The sequence below is a fragment of the Python bivittatus genome, unplaced genomic scaffold, assembly GCF_059951505.1.
Source record: "Python bivittatus isolate LINGU-HERP-01145 unplaced genomic scaffold, Pbiv_v1 ctg000850_np1212, whole genome shotgun sequence".
Classification (NCBI taxonomy): Eukaryota; Metazoa; Chordata; class Lepidosauria; order Squamata; family Pythonidae; genus Python; species Python bivittatus.
In genome coordinates, this window is record NW_028277112.1 from 11,997,889 (window position 1) to 12,016,753 (window position 18,865).

Below are 18,865 nucleotides of genomic sequence, written 5' to 3' on the forward strand. Positions count from 1 at the left end.
AACAATATATTGAGCAAAATAAGCTGGATTGCCTAGACAAATGTCACAGTGATAAGCCCAACCAACTATGGGACTATTAAAACTGGCTGAGTTTCAGCATTGTATTAACAGGGTATGCTCTATAGGGAATCTTTTGTTATTAACAAGACTGCAACATAATCTGGGGAAGGGAAGGTACCCTGAATTTCCAAAAGCCCTGAGTAACACAGGAAGTCTTGCACATCTTCAGTATACAAGGCCTACAGTTAATATTTTAACATAATACAGTTATTAATTTCCTGAATATATTATTTACCAATAACCAAAGGAAGATGCAAATGTTATAATCTACCTAATCACACTTTATCAATCTGTTCTGCTAAATTCATTCAAATGTGTCAGGCATTGAATATAAATGAGAAGATAATAAAACTTGTTGGGGGGGGATTGTTTTTCACCTTAAGTTACTTTTGTCTTTTTTTCCTGCAGGTGAACATGTGTACAAATAAGTCATTGCACTTCAATCATTTATGTTACTGTATTATTTTTTAAGCATACCAATAAGTGTTACCATAGGGCCTGAGTAGGGTCCAAAATAATCATGGAATTAAAGATGCTAATGGAGATTGACACTTTCCTTTTCATGTGTCACTTTTAGTAATAACAACAACAATATAATGTGGCTAGGTTCAGTCTTCTTGTCGATACTTATTTGGGTGGGGAGGAAAAAAGCAATTTCTTCTCTAACTTGTGCAGACTAAATTCTGCCTCTGTGAACTACTGAAGCTGTGGATAGGTGACCAGCAATTTAGTAAAATCAAATAAGCTTCTGAAGGGCAAGCTCCTTGATTCAGTAATCTGACTGGAGCAAGTTCTCAGAGATACTAAGTTTTTGCTTGTGTTTGGCATTTGCGTGGTTACTGGCACATTTATTCTCCAACAGACATCAGAAGGTGGCATAGTATTTTTCTCCCTTTGAGCCTCAGTATTGTAGTTTTCATTACATGTTTGTTTGTTTATTTTTTTTATTGCTCTGATTTCTTTGCTGCTCAGTTCCTGAAAGCTCCAAGTAGCTTACATCAACCAATAACACAGCATTAAAAAAAAATAGCAAAAACATAAATATAATCATTGTAACACATGTCAACCTGATTCACCACCAGTCAAGGGTAGACTAATCCTTACTTCATCCCCAAATACTTCACTGAGAGCTGCTCTTCAGAAACCCAATATAGAGGGGATAGTCCAGAGAGCTGAGGGAAAGCTGTTTTACATTGTGTTATAAACGTCTTCTGTTATCTCTGTTATATCATTGCTATGTAACTATGGCCCACTAGAGTCTGAAAAGCATGGCCACATATTCTCAATTTTCAATGCCATTTTATTTCTTAGATTCCACCAGTAATGTGTTCCCCAACACCCATACTCACATGCACACTTCATGCATTGTTTTTTCATTGCTTTCAATATATTGATTAGTTTATTATTTCACAGCATAGCGGCCTAAGTTCCTTCATGGCACAGAGGCTATAAAAGATTCACACTTAAAAAGAGAAACTGAAACAAAACGTATGTGTATAAACATAGGCATCTCTAGGTTCCTGCTGCTTTTGTCAAGACAATGAAAGCAGCATTATGCCATTGCCAGGCAAGCTCCACCCCTTTGGCACATACATTACAATTCATGTTCAAAGGGGGCAGGGCTTCATCATGAGAGCATAATGCTGCTTTCATCAGTCTGACCCGTTTGGTGGATTCTTCCCCCACCCCCCACCCTGCTTCCAGGATTTTGCTGCATGTAAATTTACACTGAGAAATATTTGAAAGCTGCTGTAACTGATTATTGTCATAATTCTATAGGACACAATTTCCTGGGAACTTTTTAACTTGATTCGTTGGCAGAAATTTGATTTGTACAAAAGCATATGCTCCTATTCGCTTGAGTGGGGCATGTATAGGCATGCAGTCAAAATCCCTGTTCTAAAAAGAATTTTTTTTCCAGTGAGACATAGAAAGGCTGCCTAATAAGGAATCAGACCACTGGTCCCTTTTTTATGCTGGCCGACAATGAATCTCTTGGGTTTCAGACATTCTTTCCCAGATCAATCTGCAGATACCAGAATCTTTCTTTATTTTCTATTTTGCATTTTTCTTTTCTTGTATTGTACCAGATAGATAGATAATCTCAGAATATATTGAAAATTAAATACAGAAAGTTAAAAATAGAGGAGAAGAGCGAGATTCCTTATGGAAATAGGTTGCAATGCTGCATGGCTTTGATACAGTGTAGAAGAAAAGGATAGTACCTATCTTAGACAAAGAATCAAAGACATTAAATTTTAAAACATCCTAAAGAACATTAATTATTTTCAGACATTCTCTGATTCCTTAGACTTAATGTTTTTTTCAGTAATGCTTTTGTGTCATGGGAAGAGCTGCTAAGCCTTCCAAAAAGTGTTAAAATTAAGGGCATGTGAAGACCTGTTCAGAAAAGGATTAAGCATGTACATTGACCCATCTCTAGAACGGGATTGACATTTCAAATGGTACAAGAAGTAAGTGTATAAAATACCAAGTTCAAAGAGTTCTAGTCAAATGATCTGGATGGAAACATCTGTCTGACAAAAACATCTGTCTGAAATTTGGAGAGATGCTAAGTCACAGTTGACATTATGAGGCAAGACAGATAAAAGGTTTAACTAGGTAACTCTGTTCACATTTTATGCTGCAAACATTGGAAGTAAGAACCAGTACAAGAGGATTTAGCAATGTTTCACTTCATCCTGCCCTTGGTTTGTGAAAAAGATAAGCATTGATTTGCCCAAGTGTCACTCTTACGATGGCAATTGTACTGAGAACCTTGAAGCAATAGTTTGTTAACTTGCTGAATGGCACCTGTGCCATTAGTTACTAATTTCCATGTGGAATTTATTATGAGAAGATATGTGAGTTTGAAAACCTGGTTAAGCTACGAAGTTCCTATATTCAATTATCCTTTCAAGGTTTTTTCTTAAATAGCATTAGTTACTGTAGAGAAAGAGTGATATTTTGCAACTATACAACTTTAAATGTACAAAACTGAATAAACAAGGACTTTGACATCTGCTGTGAGTGCAATGTCAGTTCCAAAGCTCAATCTTGTCATTTAACTTTGCATTTTTCATGGAATTGAAGGAATTTAGTTTGTTCATCTAAAAAACCTTCCTTCCTTCCTTCCTTCCTTCCTTCCTTCCTTCCTTCCTTCCTTCCTTCCTTCCTTCCTTCCTTCCTTCCTTCCTTCCTTCCTTCCCTCCCTCCCTCCCTCCCTCCCTCTGTGGCATAGATACCTACTATGCCCTCATCAGCAATTTGATTATTTGGAAAGATTCATTTACTGATTCAACAAGTTTTAACGCTTAAATTCCAGTACTGTTTTACAAAGCCCAACTATGCTTTATCCATGTAACAAATGTGGTGCCTTGCCTGGGCATTTCATAAGAGAATTGTAACTTAACCTCATCATCTGTTACCAGAACTTATTTATTTATTGCTTGAACTTGCCCTCAGCTATTTGGATAAGCTCATCTGCTGAACGACACATCCAAATGCCTTAAGGGCTTCTTCTCCAACTCCCAATCGGCTTCCTTCAGCTGTAACAGAGTACAGAAAGGGAAAAGATTGTGCCTAGTCATCACCAGATTGGACTGGTGATCACAGAAGCACTGAGAAGTTAAAACATCTTCATAGGCTGATGAAGTCTGAAGCTATTTTTGCAAAGCATGTCAATGTGATAAATACATGTTTTTATGATTTCTAGAGATCCCATTGGTTTTATACTTATTTGCCCTGATTTCCATGACATGGCTATGGGGAGGACTGCACATGGCTTACAGGCATCTATGGATGCTGGTCTTCTTCGTCATTTTCAACAGTCTACAAGTAAGTACTTAATATATTTATTATCTTCTATTTTAACTAAATCAAAATACTGTATGTCTAATTATGAGAGCAAGTGTGTAAGAAGGCAAAGTTATATAGCTGTAAATAAAAAATAGCAATACGGCTGGTACGTATTGTCACACAACTCAAAACACATATGCACCTGTTCTTTAATATAATATGTGGTTCTGGTGAAATGAGTAAATACTTAAGCAAACAGCATGGGAATAAAAACATAAATGTTTATATATTTATACTCATTCACTTGGAAATAGGGTTCAGTTGAACTTAAATTTCAACTGAGAAGTAGCAAAGTATTTTTCCATAAAGTAACTGAAAATGAAATCTGCTGTATGAAGCAGAGTAAAGTAATCAGCATGTGAAACCTATTTAAAAAAAAACTTTATTGAAATATTAAAAATTTAGGTAGAACTTGCATGGGCAAAATTTAAGGGCAAAATAATTAAGAGTTTGTGCATACAGAAAGATTTTTCAAAATACCTGCTGTAGTATTTGGATCTTTGTCTTCATGTACTCAACTCAAGAATGAAGAAAAAGCAATAGCAGAGAAGTAGCTTCTTTTTTAGTAACTGTGGGTTGGAAAATATTAGAGCTGTAATCATGTTTAACCAACTAATTGGATAGATTATAGATTGGAGACATTTTAATTAAATAAGAAGACTTTTCTAATTAAATAGCCAACTCATTTTTAAAAGTCTTAATTATTTTGAATATAAGTACTTATAAAAATGGCACATGGCAAGTGTGATCTTAGAAGAATTTTCCCCTTGCTCTCACTTTAGAAAATGTGTTTCCTAAGAAACTACTTGCTGCAATAGTTAAGGACACCATTTAATAACAATGAATTGTGTAGATTTTTTCCCCAAAATTTATATAAATTGAAGAGACAGTTACAATTAATTGGATTGGGTAACTGAAATAGCCATATAAAATGCACTACATTTCACTCTTAAACTTGGTGCCTTCTAGCTGTTGGGCTTTAATTATTAACACCCAACTTACCTGTTTAGGGATTATGAGAAATTTAGTGCAACATAACTTGAGGCCACCAAAATAAGGAAGGCTAACAAAGTTAGCAAAAATCAGCCTCGGTATTCTCCTATATGTATTTGTTCATTGATTTTGATGGTACTTATTCTAAGTAAAATGAAAATCCTATGATTTTAGCTGGAACTAAATCCCACTGAAGTGAATTAAATTTATTTTAAAATAGAGATGTATAAAATTGGACTGTAAGTCTAACAATTACAGCCTAAAATCTCTATGTTACCACTGCAGTGGCATGGCTAGTAGTGATGCATTAACAAGTTGCCTTGCATTTACAGTGGGTCTTGACTACAATGAGATCTTATACCAATTCTTGGAATCACACAATGGAACAATAATAAGATTATTTCTTAATGTAGGCATGAGTAGGCATTTTTTTATTTTATTTTTTATTTACATATGCATTTATTTACATATTTTATTTATTTTTATATACATATGCATAGCATCTTTTCTTTGCCTCTGCTGTGACAGAACTACAACTGTACGACAAGTGCCATTTCAAGGGACTTCAGATGACTTGCAGGAGTAGTTCCCAAAGTCTTCTAATATAATAAAAACCCTTGGGATGTACACTTTTAATGTAATTCAAATATTAATAAACTAGTTAATTAGTTTAGTTGATAGTTTAGTTTAAACTAAAAACTAAACTTAGACAAAGCAACTCGAGAAAATTTGACTGGCAAACTAAAAAACCTTTTAGATAAAATTATAATGAACAGTACTGTATATGTTAGCATTCTGTTGCTGTAAATCAGGTGTAGATTTACCTTTGTAGTCACTTCGGATTAGAGTAATGAGAATTTAAATGACAAATGTAAGAACACTGAAGAAAAACTGCATATATACATCAGCTGGGTTTGAAATACTTGCAATAGATCAGCAAGGGATTTTGGTTGAAACTGGATAGCTTAATAAGATAATCAACCCAGTATGCAACTGTATTGAAAAATAAATGTATTTAGGATCACTCAAAAGAGAGTCAGTAATTAAACTGTTGAGCACACAAATACTTCATATATTTTTTTTACCAGTTCTGACTTGATCTGATAAAAGAGCCTTTCCTTTAGATTTTTTTTTCAAAGGAAAAGAAACTTCTGGAGAAATATTTATTTATTTACAATCATATCCTGCTTTTCATTCAGGAGCTCAAAACAGTATATATAACTCCCTTGTCCTGTTTTTCTCATAACAATAGCCCTGTGAGAAGGGTTGGGCTGAGAGAGAATGACTGGCCCAAAATCATCTAGTGAGCTTCTGTGGCTGACAACAAACTAGAATCTGGTTTTCCCCATTCATAGTCCAATGCCTTGTAAATAGTTATGGTGGAATGCAGTGGTCTTGCACTTAATCTTGGGATGGACAAGGTTCATGGGTGGATGTCCTGTTTTTACTGTAAAGTCAGGCACAATGGTCTCCAACCTCTCTAGCATCTCATGCTTCAGACTATCAAGGAAAAACAATAAGAGAGAATTCCGTCATTGGCTGTTTTGGTAGCTACACTGCTGTTATTCCTTAAGGAGAATTTTTTCCCTTGAGAAATTACTGGAGAACTTTTCCTTTCCTTGGAAATATTTGGAGAAACAGTCTGCTCAATTTCTCTGCTGACAAATTTGGTCGCAAAATTTGAAAGAAAAATTATATCCAGCTGTGCCACTAATATTGTAATGCCATTATATAAATATATAGTTGAACCATATTAGAATAATTTCCACAGCATCATAGTCTCTTACTCCCCAACTCCTTAATTTGCAAATGATTCTTCAAATCTGCTGGCTTGAAAATGTTAAAGACAAAGAGCAAAGTCATAATCCACCTGAGCTGCCACAGGTCATGCAATAGTAAAATCTTTTTTCTGCTTCACAAAAATGAGAAATAAAATTGTGTGTGCTCCATCCTTACCCACATTCTACTTTATCTTGCATGCATGTTTCTGTTATGTGCCTAAATAAATAAAGTCGTAATAATTTCTGTGAGGAAGAGTTGAAAAGTCATCAAGCCATCTTTATCCTTCAAAAACCTGAAGCACAACAGCTTGATGAAGCAAAAATTTCTGCATATGAGTTGGCATGGTTTCAGATATACCACAGCAGAAATAAATTACACTAGGTCTCAAGCACAATGAATTCACTGAAATTTAGAGCTGTTTTCAAACTGGGGCAGAATTCTTGTATGGATATTCTTGTATAATATTACAAACAATTCTTTGTGCTGCATCTCAAAAAGAATCTTGCAAAACTGAACAAGGACAACACGAATCACAGATTAGAGTAATTCTCCTACAAAGAAAGGTTTTGACAGCTGAGGCCTTTTCTTAGGGAAAAAAAGAGGTAGTATGATGTGTGGAAGTATTAGTAACCAGCATAATTCAATAAAGCTAAATGGTGGAAGATTCAGAAGAGAGGAAAAAGATGTAGTAATTATGACTGACGTGGACAGGTATAAAAGAAAATTCAGCAAATACCTGGAAGATAAATGTATATGAACTCCAGTTCGGCAGCATGTCCCTTAGTACTAGTTGCTGGAGAACATGCTTGAAAGGATGCAACTGGGTTCATATTCTGATATGTCAGGCTTTGATTGGACAGTATGAGAAGAGAATGCAAGGAGAAGGATTTTTGCGCTGATCTATTTTCTACATTTTACCACCGTTTATATTCAAAACTTTGTGTTTCATTTAAAATGGAAAAAGGGGCTACTGACTTCCAGTGACAGCATCAGGGGAGAAGAGGAAGGAGAAAAATATGTGAGGTAGAGATTTTCTCATGAAGCTAAACTATGATTTAGCAATTCATAAATGAGGATTTAGCATTAAGGGAATGAGTTTATTCTTGGTTTAACATTACATCCAAATGCAGCAAATGTATTATAAGCAAAGTGAACAATCTAGGTAATTAGCCATAAATAACCTAAATTTACTGAACAGCATTTTTGTGTTTGAAACACTGATATATTTTTCATCTCACTAATTAGCAGTAGGTAGAGTGAACTTGAGGGATATAGTCAGCATAGGAAAATGTCTACTATGCTGCAAATCATACTCTCCAAAATAAATATGACACAAATATCCAGTCTCCAGAGTGTTCTTCATAGATTTAATCTCAGCCTTTACTCTTTCTGTAACAAAGAGCCAAACAAATAAATTAACAGTTAGCAAGTTGCAATAGAATCAAATTATAATAATGTTCAAAGATCTTGTAGAGAAACATGCAATTTTCTGCAGTCTATATGTTGTCCTGGTAACTTCTCTTTCTTCAGTTTTTGATTTTTAAAAAATGTAGGTTTTTCAAAGCTGTTGTTTATTCTGCATTTTTGCATTCTTTCGTTTGCTTCCATTTGGCTAACATAAGAGGCTAAATGGCTCCCTTAATTCTTGATGCTGCTCAGATCTAGCTATTTTCAGATCCATAAAATGGTCTGATATATTGGCAGTGAATGAGCCAAAACTAATTATTGAGAATAATTAAGAACGGGACTAAAAATAAAAGAAAATAACACTCATTATTATATTTAAATACACTGATCTAACCCCGTTGGAATATTTTGTCATTAAAAAAATTACTAAATCTCTTGGAAAAGACAAAGCCCCTTCCGCAGGCCACTGGCTTAACCCTCCTTATGAGCACTTTTTCCATTCCTGTACAGTACCCAGCAATAGGAGATAATCAGTGGTGATCTGAGAAGAATATGTGCTTGGTTTAGGCAGTGTTTCTCAGCCATGGCAACTTGCATAGTTATGGATTTCAATTTCTAGAATTTCCCAGCCTGCATGGCTATTGTCAGTATTCGGGGAGTTGGTCCCCACATCTGGAAGCGACTAACATTGGAGAACACAGTTTTAAGGAGTTGCAGAGGGGAGTTGTATGTGCAATCCTGTGTGCACTGAAGCCCCTTTTTGCCCTGGATTGCAAAACACTGTGCAGACATAATGTTTCTTCTGTTTGATTTGTATTTAATGAGATTCAGCAAATGGAAGTTTCGTTTTTTTAATCACAGTGTCATAAACCCAGCTAAATGAACTACAAAGGAACTGTTTACATGCTACAATAATGGCACTTAGTGGTAAGTGAGAATGGTGTTATCTCAGGGTTATAAAAGAGTGATGTATTACATTATTATTATAAGTTTGGCAGTTCTCAAAAATCATTCTAATTAAAAGATGAATCGTACTGTTATTTCTAAATTTAGCATTGACCAACTCTCTGCTAATCACATTACTTTATTGTTTTTTTCCCCTCTCCTCTCTCCCAGTTCTCACCATTTAAGCAATTAAACCACTGTCTGTGTTTGAAAATTTTCATCCATGTCTATAATGTCATCACTGACCATAAAAGAACCCAGGAGAGACAAAATATTGATTCACAAAATTAATTCTCCTGAAAGAAGTGAACATTCCTACACCGCAGTTTTTGTTTTGTTTTGTTTTGTTTTTTTAAGTTGCATTTTCTATGGAAGGAAATTGAAAAGTGATTCACTTTTGTATAGATGTATACGAAAAAAATTAAGGATTGTCTAGCTAGATCAAATCAAGACCTTTTCATCCAGTGTCCTGTTTCTAGCTGTAATGATTGGGAAATGCCTCTTGGCTCTCACAATCAAGTCATGAAATTGGTAGCAATCTAAGAATATGTTGTGCATAGAGTTTGGCTGATGTTGGAGAGACAAAGTTTCAAACATCTACTCAGCCACAAAGCTCATTAAGTGACCTATTCACATTCTTTCTCAGCCTAACTAATCCAACTGGTTAAGTATAAAATTGGGATGGATTGAACTTCTTATGCTTATAGTAATTCAGTTTTTGTAAAATAGATCTAGTGGATGCACTTCCTTTTCATGAGAGTACATGAGTGCCTATGACGGTATGAAATATGTCTTTGCATTTGACTACATCACTGAAGCCCTATTGTTACTGAGCTTTTTTAAAAATAGGTTTCCCACCACTATCTAGATATTATCGTTAGTAAGTATAAGTCCCAAAGGGACCTACTTATAATAGCATTGTCAGAAAACTGTTTCCTTTATACATCATGTGAGGTTGAAAGAAATCTAATTTTTCTTTGGAAAGTGTTGTGCAACCAAAGAGGTCAGAGCTTAGCACAATAGAAAGAGCATTATGTTTTCATTATTTTGAGTAAAATGTCAAGTGTTACTTGTTTGCCTCGACAAAGGTCAGCTGGATTAAATTTTTTAAAAGCTCTAAACCAAATTGTGCCATAAGTTCATTAGCTATTTAAATCCCAGAAATGTTGTTTTGTGGTTGCCACAGTGACATGGAAAGTTTTAGTGATAGACAAATGATAAGCTTAAAAGGAACCTTGATTTTTCCCCTTTTATCCTTGCGATGGATGTCTTTCTTTTAAGAAATAACAATCAGTTACTATTGTATCATGTCTGATCTCTTGATATTTTTTACTTATCTGTGGGAAGTGTCCATATTCTTAAACCATTTCCAGAAAAGAGAGAGGGATGTAATATGATACATAAATTATCCAACAGATCCTTTTCATTAGAAACATGGTGTCAGGATTTTCTCAAACTGCTAGGCAGGAAGCAGGCATTCAAGGACACAAGAGCTTCTGATAAATAGATTTATTACAGAAAAGCTCATGAAGCCATTATGAAAGAATTCCAGCAGCTGCTATATCTCAAATGCAAGTCTTACATACAGTGAAATCAAGATTTAAATATGTATTTTTATTTATTTATTTATTTATATCTCATTTATATAGCCACCCATCTTACACAAAGCGACTCTGCAGCATACAACAATTAATTAAATAAGTGAATAAAAACAGGCATATAAAAAGATTAAAAGTTATTATTAAAATAAAAACATGATCACAAATTTTTAAAATTTAGGTTTTAAAATATGCAAACCCCACAGAGAGAGCAGAATATCAATTATAGTGGAGCCATCTACGAATGTCTCCAGTTCCCAAAGACCCCCAGGCCTGATGTCACAACCAGGTCTTGAGGGACTTCCTAAATAACAGCAGGGAAGGGGTGAGCCTAACTTCAGGAGGGAGAATGTTCCACAAGGAGGTAGCCACAGCAGAGAAGGCCTGCCTCCTGGGGCCCACCAAATATAAGTCCCTGGCCGATGGAATGCATAGCATACCTTCCCTGCTGGATCTAATGGGACAGGCTGATGTGATTGGGGAGAGGTGGTCCCTCAGATAATTCAGCCCCATGCCATGAAGTGTTTTAAAGGTCAAAACCAGCACCTTGAATTGGACCCGGAAGCAAACCAGTAGCCAGTGTAGCTTGCGAAGCAGAGGTGTAATACGTGCTCTGCGAGGAGCACACAAAATTGCCCGCACCCCACATTCTGCACCACTTGAAGCTTCCGGATATTCTTCAAGGGCAGCCGCATGTAGAGTGTATAATAGTAGTCCAGTCTGGAGGTGACTAGGGCATGAGTGACTGTTAGCAGAGCCCTCCTAGCCACAACTGCCACCTGTTCTTTGAGCAGGAGTTGCGAGTGTAGGAGGACCCCCAGATTGCCCACCAGCTCTGTCCAGAGCAGTGCCACCCCCTGTATATACCTGGCCAGGTACTGGGGTAGAGTTCAGGGGGCTGGAGCACAACATCGGAACCAAGCACCGAGAGTGTGTTCCCCGCGAGTGGCCCATCCTGTCTCCCACCATAACTCCCCATACCCATCACCACCAGAATATTTTGACCTGTCCCAAGCCCCCCAAGATCTCACCATCACCCTGACCCATACCCTCCAGCACTCAAGACAGGGGATCCCCACATCATTATACTGTAACCACCATACCAAGGAAGGGATGAGTGAAGCCTCAGGTGCTTCAGCTTTTGCTCTCAGCGCCACAAGGAATCCAACAAACCACCTTCCACTCCCTCCAGCAGCCAACAATCCACACAGTCCACCCCACCAAGCCTCTTACTTCATCTAGTACTAAATAATATGTTTTTGTGGTCCAATGTATTCTGAACAATTTTGTCTTCCACCACTATTCAAAGCCATCATTTTTTTCACTAGCTCCATAGCTGGGAATTAAGCCCACTAAACTGGTCAGTGCCATTATGGAACTTAAGTAGCTACAATTACTACATTAATTCAGTTGGGAAGCTAAATATAGACCTTATCCTGTTATCCCAGGAAAGGTCTAAATATAGACCTTTCCTGTAATCCCAGGAAAACAGCTCTCACTTTGATTATTGTATCCCTTAATAAACAATGCAAACAACCTTATATTGTTCTAATGCACTCAGCTGCATATAGAACTTTTTTTTATATATTTGCCCTATATTGAAGGAAATGCACAATAACAATAAAACAAATCTGTAATTAAAAATAAGACATAATATAGGCCATATGAATGCAAAAATATATATAAAACTCACAGAAGAAAGCAGATTAAATGCAGTTTTATATGAGCCTTTTCAGAATTAGATTCTAATGAGTACAGTGGGCTCAATTCCCACCTGAATAACCACTGAGTATCTTGCCATCTTGGATATTATTTGCATTTAATGCATTTCAGAGTTAAAGAACAAGTAGGGGAAAAAATCAGTAGTCTTTATTGGTTATCTACTGTTGAGTGATAAAACATTGATTTCCTTATGCTATCCAGAGAACCAACTCTCTTTTTCAGCTTTGTAGGAAATCCAGAATAGGATCTTTAAAGACTACAATACTCTCAGATGCTTGTTTAGGAAAATATTTTCTCTAATTAACTTTCAAAGGTTAAAATGTGACATAGTGATCAAGATTGCTAAGATTTCTGACCTTCTAAATCTGATATGATACTTAGCTATTTTGCCCTTTAGCTTTGCTTTCATAGTATTACTAGCAACTAAAAATGAATGGATTATGATATGCTTATAAATCCATTTCATCCTATTTCTACAATTTCTTTTTTTAATATGGATCTAAATATATTTAAGTAACACTGAAATGCATTTTGAATGTATTTTTCTCATGAAATGTACATTTTAAATCTTATTTCTTAAATGTTTCTAAATGTGTTTTATTCCAAAATATGCATTAATACATTATTATTTAGACCCATTTCATCATGTTTCAGGCTGGGGTTCAGTATGGAGGCAGAATTGGTCACATTTATTGATGACTGTGGTAGAGCTGGGATGGGGTTGGAGCATCCCTCATAGTGCTTCTTGATCTCTCAGCAGCTTTTGATACAATCAACCACAGTATCCTATTGGGCCAGCTTCAGGTTTGGGAGTGGAGTCACTGTTTTGCAGTGGTTCTCCTCCTTTCTCTGTGGCTGGTTCCAACCAGTGTTCAGGGGATAAAAGGTCACACCCGCAACCCCTCAAATGTGGGGTGCTGCAGGGTTCGACTCTCCCCGTTTGTCTAAGAACTACATGAAATTGCTGAATAAGATCTTCTGTTGATTTGGGGTCAGGTGTCATCAATATGCTGATGATACCCAATTATACATCTCAACCCCAGGCTGACCAAGTGATGCTGTCAAGGTCCCGACCCACTCTCTGGAAGCTATGTGGGGGGGTGGGGGGGAGGCAGGAGGAACAGAGTCAGGCACAATCCAGACAAGACCAAGTGGTTTTTTTTTTTACCCTCTCTGGTTCCAGGGACTCTCTTTCTTTAGTCTTTAATTGGAATGCAATTCCCCATGTGAGACTGCTGCGCAGTCTGGGGGTTCTCTTCAACTCACAGTTCCTGCTCGAAGCACAGGTAGCAGCTACGCTCAGGAGGGCCTTTGCACAGGTTCATCTTGTCCACCACTTGTGCCTGTTCCTGGCCCCAGAGGGTCTTCAGACAGTCACTCATGTCTCAGTCATCTCTTGATTGGATTACTATAATGTGTTCTACATGGGGCTGTCCTTGAAGACAACTCAGAAGCTAAAACTGATGCAGAATGCAGCATTGCATGATAAGCATGTTGCGGTATGTCCAACTGTCTTCACTGTTTTGTGAGCTGCATTGATTGTCAGTTGGCTTCCAGGTGCAATTCAAGGTTATCACCTATAAAGTTGTGCATGGCATAGGGCCGATTATTTAAGGGCCGCCTATCTCTTTATGTTTCTGCCTGTCTGATGAGATCAGCTAGAGTGAGCACACTCCAGGTCCTGTCAATTAAGCAGTGTCATCTTGTGGGACCTAGGAAGCGTGCCTCCTTGGTGATGGCTGGAATGATACCCCCTGGAGATTCATACTGCTTTCACCCTCTTTACTTTTCGCAAATTGCTTAAGACCTGGTTGTTCTTCCAGGCCATGGTTTTTGCTTTTCTTTCTTTTTTTTTTTCTGTTTGGCTTTTGAGGAGTTTTATATTCAGTCAGTTATCTTCTTTTTTTCTTGATATACTCTCATTTTTATCTGTAAGCCACCCAGAGTCTCTATGGAGTCGGGCAGCCTCAAATTTAAATAAATAAATAAATAAATTTCTTTGAGATGCAAGCTGCATCACAAAATTAGGAGTACAAATATACAATTGAGAGGTTAACTGCACTATTATCGACATTTATCTGCACATTAATCAGATCAGGATTTAGTATTACATTCATGAAGAATTAATTCCTTAAACATTTCCACTGTCAATTAAGCTTATAGATATATAAAGCAGCCTTAAATTAAATGAGACCACTGATCCACCTAATCTAGCATTATGTTCTAAATAGCAGTTCCTTTCCATAGTCTCCATTATGGACTTTTTCCATTATCTGCAAGCCATTTAACTGGAGATGTTGCAGAGAACTTCTACACGCAGAACACTCTGTATGATGGAAATGCACCCAACTTAGATTAGGCTTAGCCGAGTCATAGATAACACAGAAAGCAGTAGTAGGATACTCCTTAACAAGTTTGTATAGGTATGCCTACATCTTTACCTTGCATATCTACTGACCTCATCCTCTCTTCCCATCTCTGGGCACATTTTAGTACAGTTGTTTACAACAGCAACCCATTACTGAGAATAAGAGTTGTAATGAAGGATCATGTGCCAGGTCAGCCTGCAAATAGATTGTTTACAATCAGTCCACAAGTCAGATATTTTAATCTGTGAAACCCCCCCCCCAAAAAAAAAACCTGCTTTGGTAACTGTTCAGCTTCAGTTTGAATGAAAAGAACGTGTATGTGTGTGTGTGTGTGTAAAAGAATGAATGAATGAATGTGTGTGTGTGTGTGTGTGTATATATATATATATATATACACATACACATATATACATACACGCATATATATACATGCACATATATATATGAGAGAAATATTTGTTTGATAAAATTCTCGTGAGTGAGATGCAGAATTCTTATACTTATTATATGTAGTCAAGGAGTATATGCTGCTTTATACTGTGTAATAATATTCCCAATAGCCTGCAATCTCCCACAATTAAAGTCCAAGGAAAAACATCACAAAGGGTATTCTTCCTATTGGTTGTTTCCAACCAAGAAAGATAAGCAGCCAGAGAGAAATTTAGAGCTATGTAAGGAAAACAACTGCATTCTCCTTCACCTTTCATAATACAGTTAAGCTCATAAAAGTGAGCAAAGGAAATTTCAAAGCACACTAAGAATGAAGCAGGAAAACAGAGGCCTTTTTTTTTTCAGAGAAAGGAAATTTTCAGAAAATTGGATAAATTCTGCTAGCTTGGGCAAGTTCTCTGCACTGTCCATTATGGCTTTTATCATTAAAGGCTGATTGAGTTTAGAAGGTCTGATAATAAGTGAGATTTCTGAAGTGAATAACATTCTTTTTTAAAACATATTTTAGAATACATTTTGAAGATTCTACTCACAATGCTGAAAGAACTCATTCCTTTGAGAATTTCATATAACTACATTAGCAGTACTGTATTCACGTGGAATGGGAGAGGGACAAAGCCTCCTGGACTTGTCCTAGTGTGGTACATTCCAGCACCTGTGCCATGTCATCTATACATTATGCAGATGTCTGCAAAGTGGCACTTAGGTAGAGCAGTGTCCATGTATCTTTAGAATGACAAAAGCAGACATGTAATGCAAGCCCTATGCAGTCATGCTGCATGTAAAAAAGGAATGGGGCTTAGAACACAACACTGCTTTTATCCCTCTGATCCCCTTGCCCTCCCCCCCAAAACCTCTGCTTACATGGGTTCACTAAAGACACAAAGGATCTCTAGGAATTGGGGTAGGGATCCTGATCATAAGGAACATAGATGAGTAAGAGTTTCTTTGTTAGAGTCTATAAAGTTTCATGATGAGGGGTTGAAGACACTGGATATTTTTTGTTTTGAGAAAACTGTGAAGGATGTGGTTGCACTCTGTAAACACCTGAGGAAATGTTGGATAAAAGATTATCAAGATTTGGTGTCTATCATCACATAGTGCAGTATAGAAAATAACAGCTTTAAGCCATAGGAATACAAATTCTGTTTGAACATTAAGAAAAACTTCTTAACATCAGAGCAATTTGACAGTGGAACCAATAAACCAGAGAAGTAACAGGTTACCTTCATTACAAATGAGGCTTCACTGTCACATCCTTCAGGTATCAGGTGAGGGTATCATGAATCTTCTCCATGTGATGAGACTGACACATGTGGCAAGCTTCACCTTATGGCCACTACGTGGAGCAGTTACTATGTGTAATCAGTTTCAAAGGATTTTAACAGTGCTAGCGGAGTGCCTTTTAGGATCAAAAGTTCCTCCAAGGCCTCAAGATAGCATTCTTACCATTTTTGCCTGTTCTTCCATATTCTGTAGATTTTGCTTACATGGAAAATTTGCTTATCTGTTTGTTTGTTGACAGTAAAATTTATACTCATTTTTCTGCAGGACATACAAAAGCATATAGCAAACAAAACAGAATAATAAATGAATTAAAATAAGTAGAAAAGCAGATAAATAAAAGCAGCAGAACAATGAAAGCTGTACATTTAAAACCCTTAGTCTTAAAAATGTGTACTAAAGCAAAAATAAGGTGGTCAATTACACTTTTCTGAGGAGTTCCTTCTACAATGACTCCCTCTAAATACTTTCTATATGTGAGAGGATTGAAAGGTGAGCTTCCGAAAACAAGCACTATTTCTGAACAAATTGATGTAGGAAAATATATGATAGGCCATTAGATCTCTTAACTGGGGCAACCATAATCATTAGGAAGGTCTTGTAAGAACTCTCAGTCCCAGTGATCCTTAATAATGTGCAGAATTGGATTTATTTAAAGGGCTTATATAGCCACCCTTTTAATGGGTGACTCACAAAACAATAAAAACAGGAAAAAAAATGACCATAATGAAAAATCCTGGTGCCCCCAGGACAACACTCTCCCACACATCAGTGTACCATCTTGCTAGTGTACCACCTTGCTAGTCCAGCCTCATTCTACCCTGATGCTTGTGGGAAGAGTCCTTCTAGAAAGTGGGTTGGGTAGGGGCCTGCCGGATCTTTGGGGCAGGAGCAGCTATGGAGAAGTTGTGCTTCCTAGGCCCCACAAGATGTCAAAATTTAAGGGAAGGGATCTGGAACATGCCCACCCTGACCTGGTAGGATGGGGCAGAAACCCTCAGGGGGAAGAAATCCCACAAATAATCTGGTCCCATGCCATTTAAAGGTGATAAGCAGCACCTTGAACTGCATCAAAAAAACCCCTGGAAGCCAGTGCAGCTCTCACAGCAGCAGTGTAACGTAGGCAAACCGTGGGCCTCCCAGAGCTGTGCATGCCACTGCATTCTGGACCAGTTGTATTTTCCACATGGTCTTCAAGGGTAGCCCAATGTAGAGTGAGTTGCAAGATCCAACTGGAAAGTAACTAGGGAATGAGTGCCTGTGAGCAAGGTCTCCTGGTCCAGGAATGGGTGCAGCTGGCACACAAGATGAATCTATGCAAAGGCCCTCCCTAGCCACAGATGCCACTTGCTTCTTGAGCCGGAGCCATACATTCAGGAGAACTCCCAAGCTGTGCACCAGTGCTACCCCAGCAAGAGTCAAAAAAACAATTCACCAGACCTAAAGAGGCCAAAAACCCAGAGCCATTCTGTCTTGCTAGAGTTGAGTCAAAGATGGTTCTTCCCCATCCAAACCCTTACAGCCTCCAGGCACTGGACCAATACTGGGAGTAGAGATATATATTGATGATATCACATCTCATGCAGCTGGATGACCTCTTCCAGAGGTCTCATGTAGATATTAAAGAGGAGGGGCATTGCAGGGGCCTAGGGCTCAATCTGTTCCTCACCCCAATACCAACTGGAACCAGCCACAGAGAAAGGAGAAAAGCCACCACAAAATGGTACCTCTCACTCCCAAACCCTGGAGCCAGTCCAGAAGAATATCATGGTTGATTATATTAAATGCCACCAAGAGATCCAGAAGGACTAGAAAAGACCTACCACCCAAATCCTGAACACTCCACAGCTCATCAACCAGTGTACCCAATGCCATCTTAGGGCTGTTGCCTGTCTTGAACCCTGAGTGGAAAGAATCCAGATAATCTGTTTCATCCCAGGCCCTCTGAAGCTGAATGCATACCACCCTCTCAAAACCTTCCCTAACAAGGTTGAACATGCTTGGGATAAAATTGAGTTTGGTTGCACTTGTGCCATAGAGCCCAAAATATGTAAAACTAGTGCTGTCTACAGGAAGCACAGGACACAAAAAGAAGTAAAGCTGCAAACCTAGTTACATCTTTTCTAGTTTCCTAAAAAGCTATTTCCTAAAAAGCCAAACCCATGATGGGCAGTGGAGGTTGATATTTATCAATATTAAAATTAATAAGTGCATGCAGTATATTAATAAACATTCAGAATTTATACATTGCTTTTACTATAGCTACCGCAAAATAAGACAGCCTGTGTGGTGTAGTTATTATTGGTACTGGGAAGACTCAGGTCTAGTCCATCCTCAGCCATGGAAACTCACTATACAGTATGTACAAATTCATAAAAAATGCAAAAGATATTGCAC

The 18,865-nt window shown here is 37.5% G+C and overlaps 1 protein-coding gene across 1 annotated transcript in view; it reads left to right on the top strand.

Annotated features, from left to right (window-relative positions):
- Positions 1-18,865, top strand: part of ADGRV1 (adhesion G protein-coupled receptor V1) — a 275,296-nt gene that overhangs the window by 240,751 nt on the left and 15,680 nt on the right. The window contains exon 87 of the mRNA XM_088130185.1: positions 3,776-3,897. Within this exon, the coding sequence (XP_087986311.1) occupies positions 3,776-3,897 (122 nt within the window). The remainder of the gene's footprint in view (positions 1-3,775; positions 3,898-18,865) is intronic.